The following is a 19,911-nucleotide window of genomic DNA, read 5'->3' as shown; positions in this document are numbered from 1 at the left end:
TGTCAATTAGCAAGTAAATGTTGAACTATATAAAGCAAAAATAGAAATAATTTGGCCAAGTCACAACAGTACCTGGGTACTGTGATCTACAGCTTTCAGAATTTGACAAATAAGTTAACAAGTAATAAATACTTTGTAGATTTCATAAAGCCAGTTTGTTTTCTATGTATATTATACTACAATAAAAAGTTTTTAATAAAAGTATGTGTAATATGAGCTCTTTAATTAAAAAATATACATATGTATTTAAGTACATATGTATATGTGAATATGGAAGGGCATACACCAAAATGTTAGCAGTTATTTTCTTTGGTTGATGGAAATACAAGTCCTATTTACCTTTTCTTTAAATAGTGATTATGTCTTTTTACTTAGCTAAAAAGTAAAATTATTTTCTGTAAATATTATGTAGCCAATTGTTACTCTTGAATTAAACTAGCAGATAGAAACAATGTTTTAAAACTTACAAAAGCTATTTAGGCATATCTTAGACTCAAAAATGCTCAAAACACAGGTATAGGTGGGAATACTTTTTTGATACTAGTTAAAATAGCTTTCTTTAATAGTATATAACAGTATAAAATTGGGACGTTGAAATAATTCATTATTTATTATTCCATCTTGTACAAGATATTATGGAATGTGGTTTGAGGTTTTCTATTTCTTAGATTAATTTATTCAAATGAACAAATGTAATGATGTACCCCAAGTAAAATTACTAATGTTATTTATCTTCAAAGAAGAAATAACTTGAAATCACCCTAACATTTTAGACCTCTCATTTATAACATGTGTATTTATTTATGTAGCAATTATGTGATTAGTGCTATGTAACAATGTATTCCTATATGCTCAACTTACTAAACTTTTAGTTAAAGGAAGAAAAACAAGGTTAGGTAATTCAATATTTGAAGACATAACTTTTATGGTCTTTTACTTCATGAACATGGAAATTATACCCTTTTCAATTCAGCAAAGTATTGAGGTATTTATTTTGTGTATGACTTTGCTAGACACTATTAAGTTCAATAAGATAGACATGTTATTATGAAATGTGAGTTAACATTCCTTCCTACTAATTGAAAACCTTGTTGAACACCAGAGATCCTTCATTTTACATTATGAAAATAAAAGTTCTAACAATAAAGTAGTTGCATTTATTAGATTCAGACCCTCTTTTCATTTTTAGGAAAAAGAATAGTTTACTAAATCACTGACCTTAACTGAAAGTTTAGTAAGTTTAGCATGTAACTGATATGTGGTCACTGATAAAATAATTATTATATAAGCCTTTCATTGTTATATCAGCAATGAAGAGATGGGAGCTTTTTTTTTTTTTTCAATTTGGAGATAAATAACGTTTATCCAATTTTTGTTTAGAGATCATTGTTATATTTGTTCATTTGAATAAATACAGATAAACAAAAAATTTAAGAGAAGTTAGTAACCATACTACTCTACAAGGTTTTTTTGAGAATAGAGTCTATCATTTTCCCAAGATGTACGATCTTTTCACATAAGTACATAGGAAATTTTTCTTGATAAAAATGGAATTAGATGATTATAAATAAAAGTTTTGTAGAATAGAACATGTTATATGTTAACCATAAGTAAAGGAATATGGCTGTTTTAGTCCATATCAAAGCAGCCCTGTATTGACAGATTGAGGAGATCTTGCTGTACCAGCTTGGGCTAGAGGGGAGGTGTGGGGATCAGAAAGGATGGTGAAGATCATTTGAAATTATCACTAAAACACTAAGGTATTTGTAGGTGCTAAACTTGTGATGGCTGAGGATCTCTTAAGGTGTCTTAATGATGTATTTCTTTTTCATTTTTATCCACTTCTTACCATTGTAAAACAATAATACTTTTTTTGAGACAGTAGATATTCTTATCTTAGATTTGCTGTGACTTTAGTTATCTATAAACTAAAATATTAGAATTTGGTGTAAAGTAATTTTTACCTTTATGTCTCTTTATTTAGGCATAATGTCTACTACTTGGGATTTGTATGATTCTTATAATGCCCTGGAGCTTTTGTCTGTACCAGTAAAACGGTCTATAGTTGATTCAAGTAGTAGAGCAAGCGTACCTTCTAAAGATCGGGACCAAAGAGGGCCAGCAAGTACTATAGAAAAAAGTAAAATTTCATTTATTTCTATTTTTTCATGAGATTTTCACATGACATTTTTAATAAATTCTGTTTTAGCAATTACAATATTTCTGGTGGAACATGAGAAATATTTTTGTGTCTATATTCATGAGGGATTTTAAGAATTTTTGTGTTTATGTTCATGAGGGATATTGGTCTGTATCTCCTTTTGTACTTTTTTTGTCTGGTTTTCAAATAGGAACTTCATAAATTGAATTAGAAGGTTTTCCTTCAGCTTCTGTTTTCTGGAAGAGATTATGTAGAACTGGTGTTGATTCTTCTTTAAATGTCTGGTAGAATTCTCCAGTAAACCATCTGCTCCTGGAGATTTTTTGGGAGGGAGTTTTTACAATTACAAATTCAATTTCCTTAAATTTGAAATTATATTATATTGAATAAGTTGTAGTAGTTTGTATGTGCTTGGTACATAAAATATATTCAATAAGTGTCTACTTAAATTGTTGAATACTGGAAAAAAACAAATAGTAATGACAAAATGTCATTTTTAGATATTTAGAATATGTGAGTCATCTAATATTATTTGGATTATTTTATCATTGCCTTGTTTTGTATTTTACAGATAGCGAAGCTAGTTCTCTAATGGATATAGAAAATGTAATTCTGGCTAAAATGCATGATGATGAAGAAGACCACTCAGAGGCAATATTCAAATCTGAAAAGTTTCATCAGGACTTATTTTTTATGGAACGAGTTCTAATGGAAAATGTATTTCAGCCAAAACTTGCAGCTTATCGTCAGCTTCCTGTTTTAAAAGGTATTTTTTAAAAATCACATTTAAACAAACCTAAATAATTAAAAAAATTAAATGGTGTTTTTAATTATTTCTAAATGTAATCTTCAGACTGGGTTATCACTTACCAGAAGACACATTTATATAGCTTTCAGCACTAAACATGTGAGTAGCACTAGAGTCTCGACTAGAGAGCTCACAGCAAGAGGTAGTCAATGAGATTCAAAACTTTGTAAGCATCTATGATTTTCTTATTTCTGCATTAAGTTGTTCTTTCATATTCAAACTTTCTTTTCCATTCCATTGACACTTTCCAGATTCTGGCTTTTGTTACATCTCCCTGATTTTATTGCAGGGTCATTCTTCTCGTTCTCATTGCTGCAAATCCCATCTCATATACTCTCAGTATTTTTTGAAGGATTCTAGAGATTATCTAATTCAACCTTTCAATATTTGAATGAAAAAAAATGAAGGCTCTAGAAACTTTCTAAGGTTACGTAGACTATGACAAAGCTAGACATTCAACCAAGGTCTTTTGATCCCATTCCAGTTCTTTTTCTTCTCTGCCATCCTGACATGCTGATACATCATGAACACAGGTTTGAATATGGCATTTAACTGTTAAAAAAACCCTTCAGTACCTTCCCATTGCCTAGAATAAATTACAAACTTCATATGTATCATACAAAGGTACCTGCAATCTGTCCACAGACTGCTTTATCTCATTGTATTACTTGAGAGACAACTAAAAGTTAGCTACATTAGATTTACTTGATAATTCCCACAAAGAACCTAAACGTTCCTGCCTTAGTACCTTTGGTTAGAATATGCTTGACAGTCTACCCTTGTACCCATCCCATCTTTCCCTACGGTATTCCCAGTTTTCATGTATGGATAAGGGAAAACTGCTTCAAGAAATCTTACTTGATCCTTCAAGTCAAAATTGAACTTCTGCATGCCTATAGCAAAAATTGGGTTATAAAATAAAATAGAGAACAATGAAACGCTATGCTCCTTCTCTCATATTAGGTTGATATTTAAAATTTTTCATCATGTATGTAAACTTTTCATTATTTATTTATTTATTTAATTAAAATTTATTGGGGTGACAATGGTTAGTAAAATTACATAGGTTTCAAGTGTACAATTCTGTAATATACATCTATATATCACATTGTATGTTCACCACCTAGAGTCAGCTCTCCTTCCATCAGTATATTTTTGACCCTGTTTACCCTCATTGGGGGTGACATTGGTTAGTAAAATTATATGGGTTTCAAGTGTACAATTCTATAGTACATCATCTATATATTTCATTGTGCATTTACCACCCAAAATCAATTCTCCTTCCATCACCATATATTTGACCCCCTTTACCCTCTTCTACCACCTCCCTACCCCTTTACTCTTTGGTAACCTCTAAACTGTTGTCTGTGTCTATGCATTTTTGTTTGTTTGTTTGTCTTGTTCATTTGCTGCTTTCAGTTTTGTATCCCACATATGAGTGAAATCATATGGTTCTCGACTTCTTCTGTCTGATTTATTTCGCTCAGCATGATAAGCTCAAGATCCATCCATGTTGTCACAAATAGCAGTATTTCATCTTTTCTTATGGCTGAGTAACATTCCATTTTATATATGTACCATATCTTCTTTATGCAAATATCTATCAAAGGACATTTCAGTTGTTTCCATATCTTGGCTGCTGTGAATAATGCTGCAATGAACATAGGGGTACATATATCTTTATAGATGAATGTTTTCAGATTTGGGGGGTATCTATCCAAAAGAGGGATTTCTGGGTTGTATGGAATTCTATTCTCAATTTTTTGAGGAACCTTCATACTGTTTCCCATAGTGGCTATACCAGTTTACATTTCCACCAGCGGTATATGAGGGTTCCTTTTTCTCCACAGCCTCTCCAATACCTGTTATTACTTGTCTTGTTAATAATAGCCATTCTGACAGGTGTGAGGTGGTATCTCATTGTGGTTTCGATTTGCATTTCCCTAATAGATAGTGAAGTTAAGCATCTTTTCATATATCTGTTGGCTGTTTTTATGTCTTCTTGGGAGAAGTGTCTATTCCGAGTTATAGGTTGAAATTTACTAAATATTGTGCATTTTGATATTTTAAAAACAAAACTATTGGTAGATCACTTCTTTAAATGTATCTAAGAAATGGAAATACCATAGAAAAAATTTTGAGGAGGTAAGATTTACATAAAATGGAATACAGATATTTTAACTGTATAGTTTGATACATTTTAAAAAATATAAGCCTGTGTAACTAATACCCTAATTGAAATAGAGAATATATCCATCAATCCCAAACTTTCTTTTGTGCTGTTTTCCATTTGAACCTTACCCCGCATAGAAGGCGTTAACCTGATTTCTCTCACCATAGATTAACTGCTTTGGTATATCATGTAAGTGCATTCATATAGTAAGTATTCTTTTGTGTCTGGCTTCTTTCACTCAACATAATGTTTTTGAGATTCTACTAGCTTGATGTGAATATAAGTAGTTCATTTTTTTTCCTGAGTGGTGTTCCATTTTATGAATATACTGTAATGATTTGTATAGTATTAATTCACCTGTTGATGGCTACCTGGACTGTCTCCAGTTTGGGACTATTAGAAACAAATCTTGCTATGATCATTTTTGTGTGTCTTTTTGTGGACATATATTTTAATTTCTCTTGGGTAAATATCTGGAAATGGAATTATTGGGTCATTGGGTAGATGTATGTTTAACTTTTTTATACCACAATTACTTTTGCACCAACCTAATATAAACTGCAAAATACCCTTCCAAATGTACTTGTACCATTTTACAATCCCACAAGCAATGTAGAAGAGTACTAGTTGCTCCACACTCTTGATAACACCTGATGCTGGCAACATTTTTAATGTCCTAAAAACTAATCATGTTGAGTACTTATTTATGTGCTTTCTTTTTGTAATTTGTATATCTTTTTTTGTGTAATGTTTGGTCAATTCCTTTGCCTATTTTAAAATTGAGTTGTGTTTTTTTTTTTTTTTAACCAAGTTGTAGGAGCTTATTTTTATGTATTCTGGATATAAGCCCTTTGAAAGTTACATTGCAACTATCTTCTCTAAGTCAATGGCTTGCCAATATATTTGTCTTTTGATGAACAGAAGTTTTAATTTTGATGAAGCCTTACCTATCAGCTTTTTCTTTTGTAGTTAGTGCTTTCCATGTCCTCTCTAAGAAATCTTTTCCTGCCCCAATGTTGCAAATATCTTTGTCCTGTTCCTGAACTTAGTGTGAAAGCATTCAATTTTTCACTGTTAAATATGATGTTATATGTAGTTTTTTTAGATGTATTTTATTGATTTGAGGAAATTTTCTTCTCTCTCTAGTTTGCTAGACCTTTTAAAAGATAAATGAGTGTTGAATTTTGTTCAAAACTTTTTCTACATCTATTAAAATGATCATTCAGTTTTTCTTCTTTAACCTGTAAATGTGGCCAATTTTATTGCTTGATTTTCAAATGTTAAAACAAACTGAATCCCTCTAGTTAAACCACATTTGGTTATGTTGTTTTATTTTTTCTATATACTGGTGAATTCAACTTTCTAATACTCTGTTAAGATTTTTTGTAACTAGATCATGCCAAAAAGCCTAGTCCTTGATGGGTTTTTGTATCAGTGTTATTATATTATAGACACATGTGATGTGACAATTAAGTTTGCAAACTTGCTGCAATGATGTTGCTAACCTTTTTTGATATCGAGGGATTATTCATTATGAATTTGTACCAAGTGGACAAATAGTTAACCAAGTTTACTATTTGGAAGTGCTGAAAAGGCTGCGTGAAAAAGTTAGACGACCTGAACTTTTTGCCAACAATTCATGGCGCTTGCATCATGACAATGCACCAGCTCACACGGTGCTGTCTGTGAGGGAGTTTTTAGCCAGTAAACAAATAACTGTATTGGAACACCCTCCCTACTCACCTGATCTGGCCCCCAGTGACTTCTTTCTTTACCTGAAGATAAAGGAAGTATTGAAAGGAAGACATTTTGATGACATTCAGGACATCAAGGCTAACATGATGACAGCTCTGATGGACATTCCAGAAAAAAGTTTCCAAATTGCTTTGAAGGGTGTACTAGGTACAGGCATCAGTGCATAGCTTCCCAAGGGGAGTACTTTGAAGTTAACCCTAGTGATGTTCAGCAATGAGGTATGTAGCACTTTTTCTAGGATGAGTTCGCGAATTTAATTGTCCGACCTCATATATATAATTGGAATTGTAGTATTATAGTAGAAAAGAGAGGAGGGGAAGCAGGAAAATATTTGAAGAAAGAATAGATTAAAATTTTTCATACTTTAAAAATCTTTTAACCAACAATTACAGGAAGTTCAATGAAAACAAAACAAGATAAACACAATAAGAACTGCACTAAGGCACATCATAAGTAATATGTCAAAAAATCATAAAAGTTGCCCCAAAAAAGACATTACTTTCGGGGAAGAAAGTGAATAATCCCCTTATTTCTCATCAGAAGCCAGAAGACAAAGCAATGACATTTTTACTGTGCTGAAAAATTCTACACCTAGACAAAATGTTCTTCAGAAATCAAGGTGAAATAAAAAGATGTTCAGACATGCAAAAGCTGAGATACTTTGTCACCAGCAAACCAGCATTGCAAGACATGTAACAGGAAGTTCTTCAGGCTGATGGAAAATAATAACTGAAATTAGGATCTACTCTGTGAAGAGTGCTAGAATTGGAAAATGTGAGTAAAGGTAAGAGACATTTCCCACCAATTTAAATTTCTTTAAAGATAATTCAATTGACAAGATGGTTCTAAGTTTTCTATGGCAAAGCAAAGGACCTAGAATAACCACATCAATTTTGAAACAGAAGAATGAAGTTGTAGGACTTACCCTACTTGATAACAAATGACTTAACTTTAAAGAGATGGCAATCAAGGCAGTGTGGTTTTTGTCTAAGGATAGAGGTACGGATGGATGACTGAAATGGAGTGGTATGTCCATAAATAAACACAGGCCTACATGATCAACTGATTTTTTAACAAATATGCTGAGGTGATTAAGTGAAAAAAAGCCTGATTTTTAAAAAATAAATGATGCTGAAAAAATTGGATGTCTATATGGGGTAAGAAAATGAACCTTAACCCATATCTCATATATAAATTAACTCAGAATGAACCACAAATTTAAATGTAAAATTTTAAACTATAAAGTCCTAGAAGAAGGTGAAAGAGAAAATGTTTGTGTTCTTATCATAAGAAAAGATTACTTAATACACAAAAATTCCAAGACATAAAAGAAAAAAAATTGATGACTTTTGAAATAGTTAAAATGTCTGCTCTTTGAATAACACTATTGAGGGGGAAAATACAAAAAATAGACTAGAAGAATATGTTTGCAATACATGCATCTGACTAAAGACTTGTATTTGGAATATAATAAAAAGAAGATAAACAGTTTAATAAAAAGAAGATAAACAGCATAATAGTAAATAGGTAAAAGGTTTAAATAGAAAGCTCAGCAAAATCATACATGATTGGCCAGTGGACACCTAACAAGGTACTGAACATAATTAGTCATCAAGGAAATGCAAGTTAAAGCCATGACAAAATGTACACTAACTGGAATGGCTAAAATTAAAAAGACTGACAACACAAGTGTTAGCAAGAATATGGACTAACTGGGTCTTTCATATATTGCTAAGAGAATATAAAGTTGTACAACCATGTTGGAAGTCTTTTGGGACATTTTAAAAATGTTAATCATAGATCCATCCAATGACATAATAATCCTGTTCCTGAATATGTACCCCCACAAAAGAAAACATAAGTCCACAAAGAATACTTGGATAAGAATATTCATAGCAGCCTTATTCGTAACAGCCCAAAACTGGAAAACAGCCCAGATAGCTATTAACAGGTCAATCAATGCATAAACAAATAATGGGGCACTACTCGCAGTAGAAATGAATGAGCTCCTTACGTACACATTAACTTTGATAGATCTCAAAAACATTGTCAGGTGGAAGAAGCCAGATGCAAAAGAACACATACAACAAACCCATTTATCTGATAGCCTATCACAGAAAAAACTAATCTGAGGTGATAGAAATCCAACCAGTACCTGCCAATGGTGGATAGGGTTTGACTGGAAAGTAGCACGAAGAAACTTTTATGGTTGATAGATATGTTCTCTGTCTTGATTGGGGTGTTGGTTATATCAGTGTACATTTACCAAAACTTATCAAACGGTATAGCTAAAATCTATGCGTATCAATAAATGTAAATTTCCCCCAAATTAAAAAATGCTGTGGTGTTTATATTGTTTTGGATTCATTTAAAGAGTGATATACCATTGTTATTTTTTAACAGCTTTATTGATGTATAAGTGACATGCAATAAACTTTGCATATTTAAAGTATACGATAAGCTTTGACACATCACCACAATCAATGAGTATATAAATTATATCTAATGATAATGAATGTATTCATCATCCTCCATTGTTTCTTCAGATTCTATATAATCCTTTTTATCCCTGTTCCTCCTCACCCCTCCCTGTACTTATGAAACCACCAATTTGCTTTGCATCCCTACCTGGATTAGCTTGCATTTTCTAGAATTATATATATTTTACATTAAGTACTTACTGTGTTTTAGCTGTCTTCTTCTCACTCAGCAAAATTATTTTCAGGTCCACTCATCTTGTTGCATGTATCAATAGTTCACTCCTTTTTTATTACTGACTAGTATTCCATTGTGTGAATATCCTACACTATGTTTATGATTTCACCTGTTGATTGATATTTGTTTCCAATTTGGGGCCATTTACAAATAAAGTTGATTTGAACATTCATGTACAAGTCTTTGTATGGGCATTTGCTTTCATTTCTCTTGGTCAGTACCTAACAGTGGAACAGGTGGATCATATGTCAGATATATATTTAACTTTCTTCTTTTCTAATATATGCCATCTAAGCACTGCTTTAGCTGAATCTCATAAAATTTGATGTTGTATTTTCATTTAATTAAAGTATTTTTAAATTTCTCTTGAGACTTCTTCATTGACCCATGTGTTATTTATAAATGTGTTGTTTAATATTCAAATATTTCGGGACTTTCTAGCTATCTTTTTGTTATTCATTTCTAATTTCATTGCATTGTGGTCTGAGAGTATATTTTGCATGATTTCTATTCTTTTACATAACTGTTAAAGTTATTTTATGTCCATAATATGGTCTATCTTAAAGAATATGCGATGGCACTTCAGAAGAGTATGTATTCTGTTGTTTTTGGATGGAGTGTTTTATAAAAGTCATTTAGGTCCAATTGATTGATAGTGATGTTCAGGTCATCTGTATCCTTCCTGATTTTCTACCTATTTGTTCTATCAGTTGTTGAGAGAGGAGTGTTGAAATCTCCAACTATAATTGTGGATTTATTTCTCCTTTCAGATCTATTGTTTTTTGTTTTATATATTTTGAGGTTGTTAAGTACGTACACATTTTGGGTTGTTATGACTTCTTGGGGAATTGACTGATGCATTTTCCAATTTATACAGGCAGAAAGAAACCTGGGGAATATAAGTGGAAATTGGTATTAAGGTATAGGATAATGATGGAAGGAATATAAAGTCAGATTAGGCCACATTTATTGACATGGGTCCACTAAGCAGAGATTCTGGATTCAATGTTGTAGCTCAAGGGATTGGAAACGGCTCTAATAAGATTTTTTTTGTTTGTTTGCTAATGATGGGTCAAAATGTGGTCTTCACTAAATGAGGCTGAAATGTCAGAACTACCATAGTATGCTAAAGAGAAAGGTATTGAAAGGTTTAGGGACATTGGAATGTTAGAGTGGATTTATCATGATGACCTGATCACCCACTCCGGGAGGGTCCAGATAACACACTTTTCACCACAATTGTAGGGAATAAATTTGTGAGAGGGAGCCCCAAAATTCTTGATGAGCTCTGTGGTCACTCTTCTCTGTAGATCAAAAATTACAGTGGGACCTGCTGCCACTGAACTGGGATCCTTAATACAATAAGGATAATTGGATCCTGGAATGGCAGGTGCTAAGCGGCAGCACTTACTCACCAAGAAAAAGTAGGTATGGTTACTATAATGGACAAAGCAGTAACCTGAAGAGTCTGACTCTCAGAGACCCGCGGCACAGGCTTGTTGACCATGATGTCCCCAGAAGAGAAATAGGTGGGTGGTGTATTACTTTGTTAGGGCTTTGTCGTAGCAAAACACCACAAACTGGGTGGCTTAAACAATATACATTTACTTTCTCACAGTTCTGGAGGCAGGAAGTCCTAGATCAAGGTGCCGGCATCGTTGTTTTCCTCTGAGGCTTTTCTTCTTGGCTTGCAAAAAGCCACTGCCTGGCTGCGTCTTTACATGGTCTTTGTTTGTGTGCATCTCCTGTGTCTCTCAGTATGTCTACATTTTCTCTTCTTAAAGGATACCGGTCATATTGGATTAGGACCCACACTAATGGCCTTATAGTAACTTAATCACCTCTTTAAAGTCCTGTCTCCAAATACCATTACATTCTGAGGTTCTGGGGGCTAGGGTTTCAGTATATGAATTTTAGGGAGACACAATTCAGCCCATAAAAGGCAGTCTTTTCCTAACTTCTTACTTGACCGGTATGAGCAGAAGAGTTCTAGGTCATGTGAACATAAATCTAACTTGCAACACCAAAACAAAGTCATAACCCCTCAACCAATTCCTAGACTTGAGCCAGTTTAGACACCCAGAACTCCTTGAATGAAGAGGAGGCTGGGTCCGTTTGAGAAGGTATCCCACTAGACTGCCAAAAGTGTATACTGTTAATATTTTTTTCCAAAAGAACCTATAGCCTTTTGTTAGAGTGACTGTGCCTTGGGGAAAAGGAAATAATCAGGAATTTCAGGGATGACTGGACACTGACTCTGAACTGCTACTTATTCTAGGAGACCCAAAACATCACTGGGGTCCACTAGTCAGAGAGTAAGGACTTAGAGAGATCAGGTGATCGATGGAGTTTTAGCTCAGGTCCATCTCACAGTGGGTCCAATGGGTCACTGAGCCCATCCTGTGGTTATTTCCCCTGTTTCAGAATGGATACTTGGAAGAGAAATATCCAGCAGAATCCCCACTTTTCATCCTTGACCTGTGGAGTGAGGGTTATTATGGGAGGAAATAGCTAAGTGGAAGCCACGAGAGCTGCCTGTGCCTATGAAAATAGTAAACCAAAGGAGTATCACATTTCTGGAGGGATTTTAGAGATTAATTTTACTGTCAAGGACTTGAAGGGTACAGGAGTATTGATTCCCACCACATCCCCCATTCAACCTATCTATTTGGCTTGTATAGAAAACACGTGGATCTTGAGAATAACTGGATTATTATAAACTTAACCAGGTGGTGCCTCCAATTGCAGCTGCTGTTCCAGATTGGGTTTCATTGCCTGAGCAAATTAACACATTCCCTAGTGTAGGGATTGTAGGTATTGATGTGTAGGGTGTGTAGCTATTGATACAATGAATGCGTTTCTTTTTCAATAACTGTTGATAAAAACCACCAGAAGCCATCTGCTTCCAGCTGGCCAGGCCAACAATACACCTTCACTGTCTTGCCTCAGGTGTATCAACTCTTCATCTTTGTGTTATAATTTAGTCTGGAGGGAACTTTTCCCTCAGTAAGACATCACAAGACGTCTGTTTCATTGATAACATTATGCTGACTAGATCTAGTGAACAAGAAGCAGACTTATTGGTAAGACATTTACATGTCAGAGGGTGAGTAATAAATCTGACAAAATTTCAAGGGCCTTTCACCTCAGTGAAATTTCCAGTTGTCCAGCAATGCGGAATATGTCAAGACATATCTCCTGAAGTGAAAGATTAAATTGTTGCATCTGGCCCCTCTTACAGTGAAAAAAGAGAAACAATGCCTAGTGGACCTCTTCACAATTCCGAGGCAACATATTCCTTATTTGGCTGTGCTACTCTGACCCATTTGTTGAGTGGGGCCCAGAACAATAGAAAATGCTGCAACAGGTCAGGTGGCTGTTCAGGGTGCTTTGTCCCTTGGGCCATAACATCCAAAAGGTCTAATAGTGCTGAAAGCGTCAATAGTAGGTAGAGATGCTGTTTGGAGCCTTCAGCAGGCTGCTATAGGTGGAGAGGACAATACTATTTTTATTTGATTCAACTTTAGAACTGGAACCTAAAAAGCCTGAAGACTTTTTAGAAGGTGAAAATCTTGAAGAGGTAGAAAAAATGGTTAAGAAGGAAGAGGAAGAAGAAATAGAAATAGGTGCACAACAATCAACAATACCAGCCAATTTGGAACGACTTTGGTCCTTTTCCTGTGACTTAACCAAAGGCCTTAATGTGAGCAGCCTTGCCTGGAATAAAGCAAATCCAGTAAGTTATCGAATATATTTTTTTAACTAAAGTTTATTGGGGTGACAATGGTTAGTAAAGTTACATAGATTTCAAGTGTACAATTCTGTAATACATCATCTTTATATCACACTGTGTATTCACCACCCAGAGTCAGTTCTCCTTCCATCACCATATATTTGATCCCCTTAACCCTCATCTACCACCCCTCTCCTCCTTTCCCCTCTGCTAACCACTAAACTATTGTCTGTGTCTATGAGTTTTTGTTTCTTTATTTGTTTGTCTTGTTCCTTTATAAAGCAACAAAGTTATCAAATATTTTAACAATTTCACCTCTAGCATTTAAGGGCAATTGTCAAGTACTAATGAAGATTTTTTTACCCTCAGATATTAGGCAAGGTCTTTAAATGGACATAACCCCTAGTTTTAAAATGCCCCTAAAACAAGTTCATGTTTCAAAAAGGGGAACATGCAAATAGTTACAAAAAATGGTTTTTTTTACATTTACATTTTTAATCATTACCATTTTTATTTTAGGAGATGTACTTGGGACATGACATTCTTTGAATCTGCATCAGATATTGAGAAATGAACTGGAAGACAGTATATAATTGACTTATTTTAAAATATACCAAACACATGTACCCAAATTTGTATGCTCCTTAAATTAATTATATTCAGAAATATGTACTCGTACTTCATTCAGTGACCCTGAAAATGTGCGAAATAATTTTGAGATTCCTTAAAATACTATTACTACTACTAATAGCAAATAAATAGCACTTATTATGTGCCAGGCACTACTATAAACATTTTACTTGTATTAACACAAAAACTGTGAGTTAGGTGTTCATTTCCTCATTATGTTGATGAGAAAACTGAAGCTCAGAAAGGATAAATAACACGCCCAAAGTTACACAATTGGTAAGTAAAACAGGTAGAATTCAAACCCAGCCATCTGCCTCCAGTTTTCTTGCTCTTAACTACTACACTGCTAAAAATCATCTTGAGATAAATTAGATGAATCATCAAGCCAGGGATGTTTCCTTGTAAAACACAGATGATTACAAAGTAATGAGATTTATTTTCTCCGGTGGTTTATAAACTGGTTCTGAAGACATGATTCTCAACTAGGGATTCCGAACCACTTTTGTGTAACAGCAGTATCTTTGGAATAAATATTTAGTGATTTAGTGTATTTTTAAAATAGTCAAAACTAATTAAACTGTATTGTACTATATATATTTAAGAATTAGTCTTCTTATTTTATTGCCACACCAATAAGGTGCAAACATGGTAATTGTTATGGTGATTAAAAAGCAGATGTCTATAATTATTTTTGTTGAAACCTAAATAACACATTATTTAAATTATGTATTTTATATTTTTAATAAAATAAAATACTTTCTGTATGGACTTATCTTTATAAAACTATTTGAGACTATCATGTAGATATGGGAGGTTTAATAAATCAATAATGACTGTAATAAAGACAGATGAATCATTTAAAAACTGAATATACTAGCATTTAAAAATTAACATATTGCTATTGAGATTAAAATTAAATACTTGTAAATGAAGCTAAAAAATATATGACAGATGGCATCAATAATATTAATTCATTCTACAAGTATTTATTGAACATTTACTCTGTGCCAAGAACTCTGTGAAGACATGAGAGATACAGTAGTAATTTTGTCACACAAAGACCGTGCCCACATAACGGTTTTCTATATGCTTTAATAAGGAAAATCAATAGTGCTGTGGGAGCACATACGAGGGGCTCCTGAATGCTTCTTAGAGGAAGTGGCGCCCATGCTGAGTCCAGAAAAGATGGGTAGGAATTTGTCAATGCCAGGAGATAAAGGGTGGCAGTGAAGAGTGTTTTAAGGCAGAGGGAATTGTGGAGAGAAGATGTTGGTTTGAAAGTAGGATGATGTCAAGAAAATATAAGAATATATATTTTTATAAAGGTATTCTGATTACAAAGAAGATGCTGTTTTTAAACTTTTGTCTATATGTACTTACATAAGCATTTCTTAAAATGACCTGCTGCATTAATCAGTTTGTGCTGCCATAACAAAAATACCATAGACGGAGGGGCTTAAACAATAGAAATGTATTCTGGGAAATCCAGGATCAAGGTGCCAGCTGATTTGGTTCCTGGTGAAAGTGCTCTCCCTGGCTTGCAGATGGGGGCCATCCCTGTGTCCTCATGGTGGACGACACCTTTGGTATCTCTTCCCCTCTTTATAACGCCACTGACCCTATGAGATTGGGACACCACCCTTATTACCTCATTTAATCTTAATTACTTCGTAAAAACCCTATCCTCAAATATAATCACATTGGGGATTAGAACTTAAATGTATGAATTTTGAGGAAGGAAACACAATTCAGTCCATAGCACCCATCTTTAACTTAAATGTCTTTTATTGTACATTTGAAATGATTAGGTCATTCTCAAAAACCCATAAGATACTATAATGTAATAATACAATCTTGGAGGGTTATATTAATATGTAAAAGAACTTGGTTAGCAATTGGTTCTTTTTGGGTATTCTTTAGTCTGAAAATGTGATTATTATAGTTTTGTTTAGAAAGATGGAGCTATAAAGTAAAAATAGGTAGTATACTGGTATTTTTTCTCAAAGTTGAAATGCCTTATCACAATTTTTAACACAATTCATTAATATGCATCTTTATACATTTGCCAATATTTGTATGACAGTCTGTCTTATTTTAAATGTATTTTTTCTGGTTTTCAGGACCTTTTGGCTGTTGGCTATGGGCATTTTGGATTTAAAGAGCAGAAAAAAGGATTGGCTTGCTGCTGGTCCATAAAGAATCCTATGGTAACCCAAACAGAAATAAGACTTATTTTTATTTAATTAAATGTTGGCATAATTCTCATAAAGTAGATAGTTGTATGTGATAATTGAACAAAGTCAAAAACATTTTTTCAAGTAAGACTTTATTTTCTTTGGTTTGAATACGTAACAATTAAAACTTATTTTTGTTGATACAGAATAAAGCAAATTCATTTATAAATTCATTCAATACATATTTATTGAACATCTACTATGTGCTGTTAGATTTGATGATCCAGAGCTGAACCATTATTGTTTATCACAGCTAATTATAGAAGAATGAATTTATAAATGAAAATCCTTTGGAATTTACATTCATAATACAGTAGTAATTTAATACTGGGTTGTTTCTTAATATATGAATGACTCCTTATCACCTTATAACATAGATTTCTACCATCTTTAATGGATATAAAATAGATTAATACAAGCATCTTATTGCCACGAATATTTCAAAGAGAATAAATGCAAATCAGTCATGTGTTTTGCTAAATAGCTCTAGTCAATGTGTTACTTTATAGCTTTACATTTAGTTTTAATTACAACTGAAATGTAAAGTGGAAAACTTAGAAAGGATCAGAAGAGCACACAAAAATAAGAGTTTTTACAAATAGCCCCAGTTTCGTAGAAAGCTGGGTTAATATAGCATAAAGGAAAGGAAGAAGCAATTTTAAACACGTAGAAGGACTGATACAAGATCCATCATCAGTAGGATGTCTTTTTCTCCATGTAGGGTGTTAAAAAAAAAGAAAGGATTGAGATTAAACATTAAAACAAAACAAAACAATAAAACTCTTGATAGAGTTGCAGAAAAGAGTACCTCAGAGAGTTTTAGAGCTTCTTCTATTCATTGTTTAGAAATGATTGGATAATCCTAACATCTGAAACAGATCCTGGAAGATAGGAATATATGCTAGGTAATTTGGAGCTCATTATTTGTTTCTTTAAGAAGGTTAGACCTGTGCTGATCCTACAAATCCAGATGAAAGATTACCAAAATATGACAATTATTGTAAAAGCCCATCCTGTACGTGTTTCTTATAATTATTGAGCTCTGAAGAGTCATCAAAGTAAAGGAAATGACTGAGGTTTATTTTTCTCATCTGGAGAAACCTCCTCGGACTGGAGGTTCGGAAGAGAAGAGTAACTGAATGTAGACTCACTCTTCTCACCCCCCCCTTTGCCACCAGACTAGAGTTCAGCCATCATCATACCCTACGGTACTGTGGTCTACAAAACCAAGTTTAAAATGTAATGCAATTATGATCTTATTTAGTGGCCAGAACGTATGTATCAGAGTCCATACGGAGTTACTGCTGTGGATTTTTCAATTGGAGCACCTAATCTTTTAGCAGTCGGCTATTACAATGGCACCATTGCAGTTTATAACGTACAGAGCACCAGTAACATTCCAGTTCTGGATAGTAGGTGAGAATCCACGAATTAGATAAACGTATGAGATACATACTTTCTTAGGGAGAAGTACAAATTTACTCAAGGTATTTGGTTTTGAGTGAGTGTTGATGTTGTTGGTGAGAGTGATACCATTATTTTTCACACCATTATTTAATAATTCCTCATCCTGTCTCTCCCACTGGAATGCTTCATCCTAATAGTTCCTTCATCATCTTCTCTGCCCACTTCACCGACAAACTTCCGCTGGCTTGACAGTTTATGTGTATTCTTTTTTTTTCTTAAAAACTTGAAGTTTTTCCAGCTTTACTGAGGTGTAAAAATTGACAAAAATTTTATGATTAGGTCATATAGTGTGATTTTTAAAGGTTACAATGTGTTGATTAAATATACTCATAGGTATACATTGTGAAATGATTACCACAATCAAATTAACACATCCATCGCCTCACATAGTTACCTTTTTTCCTTTTTTTGTGGTGAGAACACTCTCAGCAAATTTCAAGTATACAATACAGTATTATTAACTGTAACCACCATGGTGTACATTAGATCTCCAGAACTTACTAATCTTACAACTGACACTTTGTACCCTTTATTGCTTCAGTTTCACCTCCTCCAAGAAACATTCCCATTCCTTTCTTTTGTGCATCCTGTACCTACCTTACATACCTTCATCACAGCAAGTATCATGGTGTTTATATGTGAGGAGGCTTTAAGCTCCTCGAGGGCAAGGATTCTTACTTACCTTTGTATCTTCAGTATGTAAACAATAGATATATTAATAGGAATGAATACATGAACAAGTCATATTGAGAAAATAAAACAGTTAAAGGGAAAAGATATTGAATATATTAGGTTTCTGTAATAGACTAGATACCAAGGGGGCAAAAATGAGCTGGCATATTAGTGTTTGAATAAACTTAGCTAGAACTGGATGAAAGTAGGCATTGAAGCAGGGGTTCTTAAACTTAATTTTGAAATTATTTGTATAGTTTTGTAAGTGTGGGCCTTTCTGTTTATTTCCAGGAGGATCCATAACGTTTACCAAATAATCATAAATATCTATGATTTTGAAAAGATTCAGAACTATTGTTTTGGAGGGTTTGCATAACAAAATCAAGAGAGTCAGTACTAGGAACAGAGAAGTCCATTAATCTGATAGGAAAACAGTCAGCAATCTGAGACATGATTTTAAAATTCACTGAGAAGTGAATAAAACTTAAAGAACTTATTCATTTAAGCTATGCAAAAAATCCTTATAAAGATGAAGATACTTATATTCAATGTGTCTAAAATAAACTAAATGTACACAACTTAACTAGGGAAAGTTAATGAATAGAGTAAAAGAAACATTTTTTAAAGAAGGGAAATATTTGCTCTTGTTTGCTGTTATGACACCTAATATAAAGGCAGTACAAATTTTCTTTTGCAAGAAATAAGAAAGAAAATGTGAGTGTTAGGTGGAAAAGTGATTATTTTTCCTGCTGTGTGAAATATTTAAAGTAAAGGTCCGGTTTTGAACAATAAAAGCATCATTCTATAAGTAGGTCATGGTGCTCTCCAGAGCTGTCCTGATCACTTATACTCAAAGGCTTTTTTAAAAAAGTATTATAATGATTCTATATTTAGTAACTTTCCCTGTTTCAGTGAATCACCTCAAAAACATTTGGGACCTGTATGGCAGCTACAGTGGATAGAACAAGATCGAGGAACAACAGGTGATGACAAAAGAGAAATACTCGTTTCTATATCAGCAGATGGAAGAATCTCCAAATGGGTTATACGGAAAGGACTGGATTGTCATGGTAAAAAATGTATATCCATATATATGTGTGTGTGTGTGTGTGTGTGTGTGTGTGTGTGTGTGTGTGTAAAATTATCTTTCTCCTGTTTTGTGCTGAATTAAAAATTCCTAGTATACCATGTGTAAGAGGTGACAAATTTTGGTTTTGCTAAATAAGAAAAAAAAACTGGGCTTGGTTATTGTTTTTGTAAGGATCTAGTTCTGGCATTTGCTAATTTTAACCTAATCACGTGCCAAAGATGGCAGAAATCATAGTATTGTTCGCGGAGGGACACACATTATATCCACAATACAATACTTTTTTCATGTGGTAAATAAGATACACATTTTTTTCTTTAAATAAAGATTTGATGCGTTTGAGGCGAACTACTGCCAGCAGCAACAAAAAAGGAGGGGAAAGGGAAAAGAAAGGTGAAGCTTTGATATCGCGACAGGCTCCTGGAATGTGTTTTGCTTTTCATCCCAAGGTAAACTATTTCAGTCCATTATTTACT

The 19,911-nt window shown here is 33.5% G+C and overlaps 1 protein-coding gene across 1 annotated transcript in view; it reads left to right on the top strand.

Annotated features, from left to right (window-relative positions):
- DNAI4 (dynein axonemal intermediate chain 4) overlaps positions 1–19,911 on the top strand; it is a 58,082-nt gene that overhangs the window by 22,953 nt on the left and 15,218 nt on the right. Inside the window, 7 exon segments of the mRNA XM_019732114.2 lie at positions 1,985–2,140; positions 2,733–2,927; positions 13,140–13,348; positions 16,096–16,182; positions 17,474–17,625; positions 19,261–19,418; positions 19,763–19,884. Of these exon segments, the coding sequence (XP_019587673.2) occupies positions 1,985–2,140; positions 2,733–2,927; positions 13,140–13,348; positions 16,096–16,182; positions 17,474–17,625; positions 19,261–19,418; positions 19,763–19,884 (1,079 nt within the window).

The sequence above is a fragment of the Rhinolophus sinicus genome, linkage group LG06, assembly GCF_036562045.2.
Source record: "Rhinolophus sinicus isolate RSC01 linkage group LG06, ASM3656204v1, whole genome shotgun sequence".
Taxonomy (NCBI): domain Eukaryota; kingdom Metazoa; phylum Chordata; class Mammalia; order Chiroptera; family Rhinolophidae; genus Rhinolophus; species Rhinolophus sinicus.
This window is presented reverse-complemented; position numbering and strand designations above follow the sequence as displayed.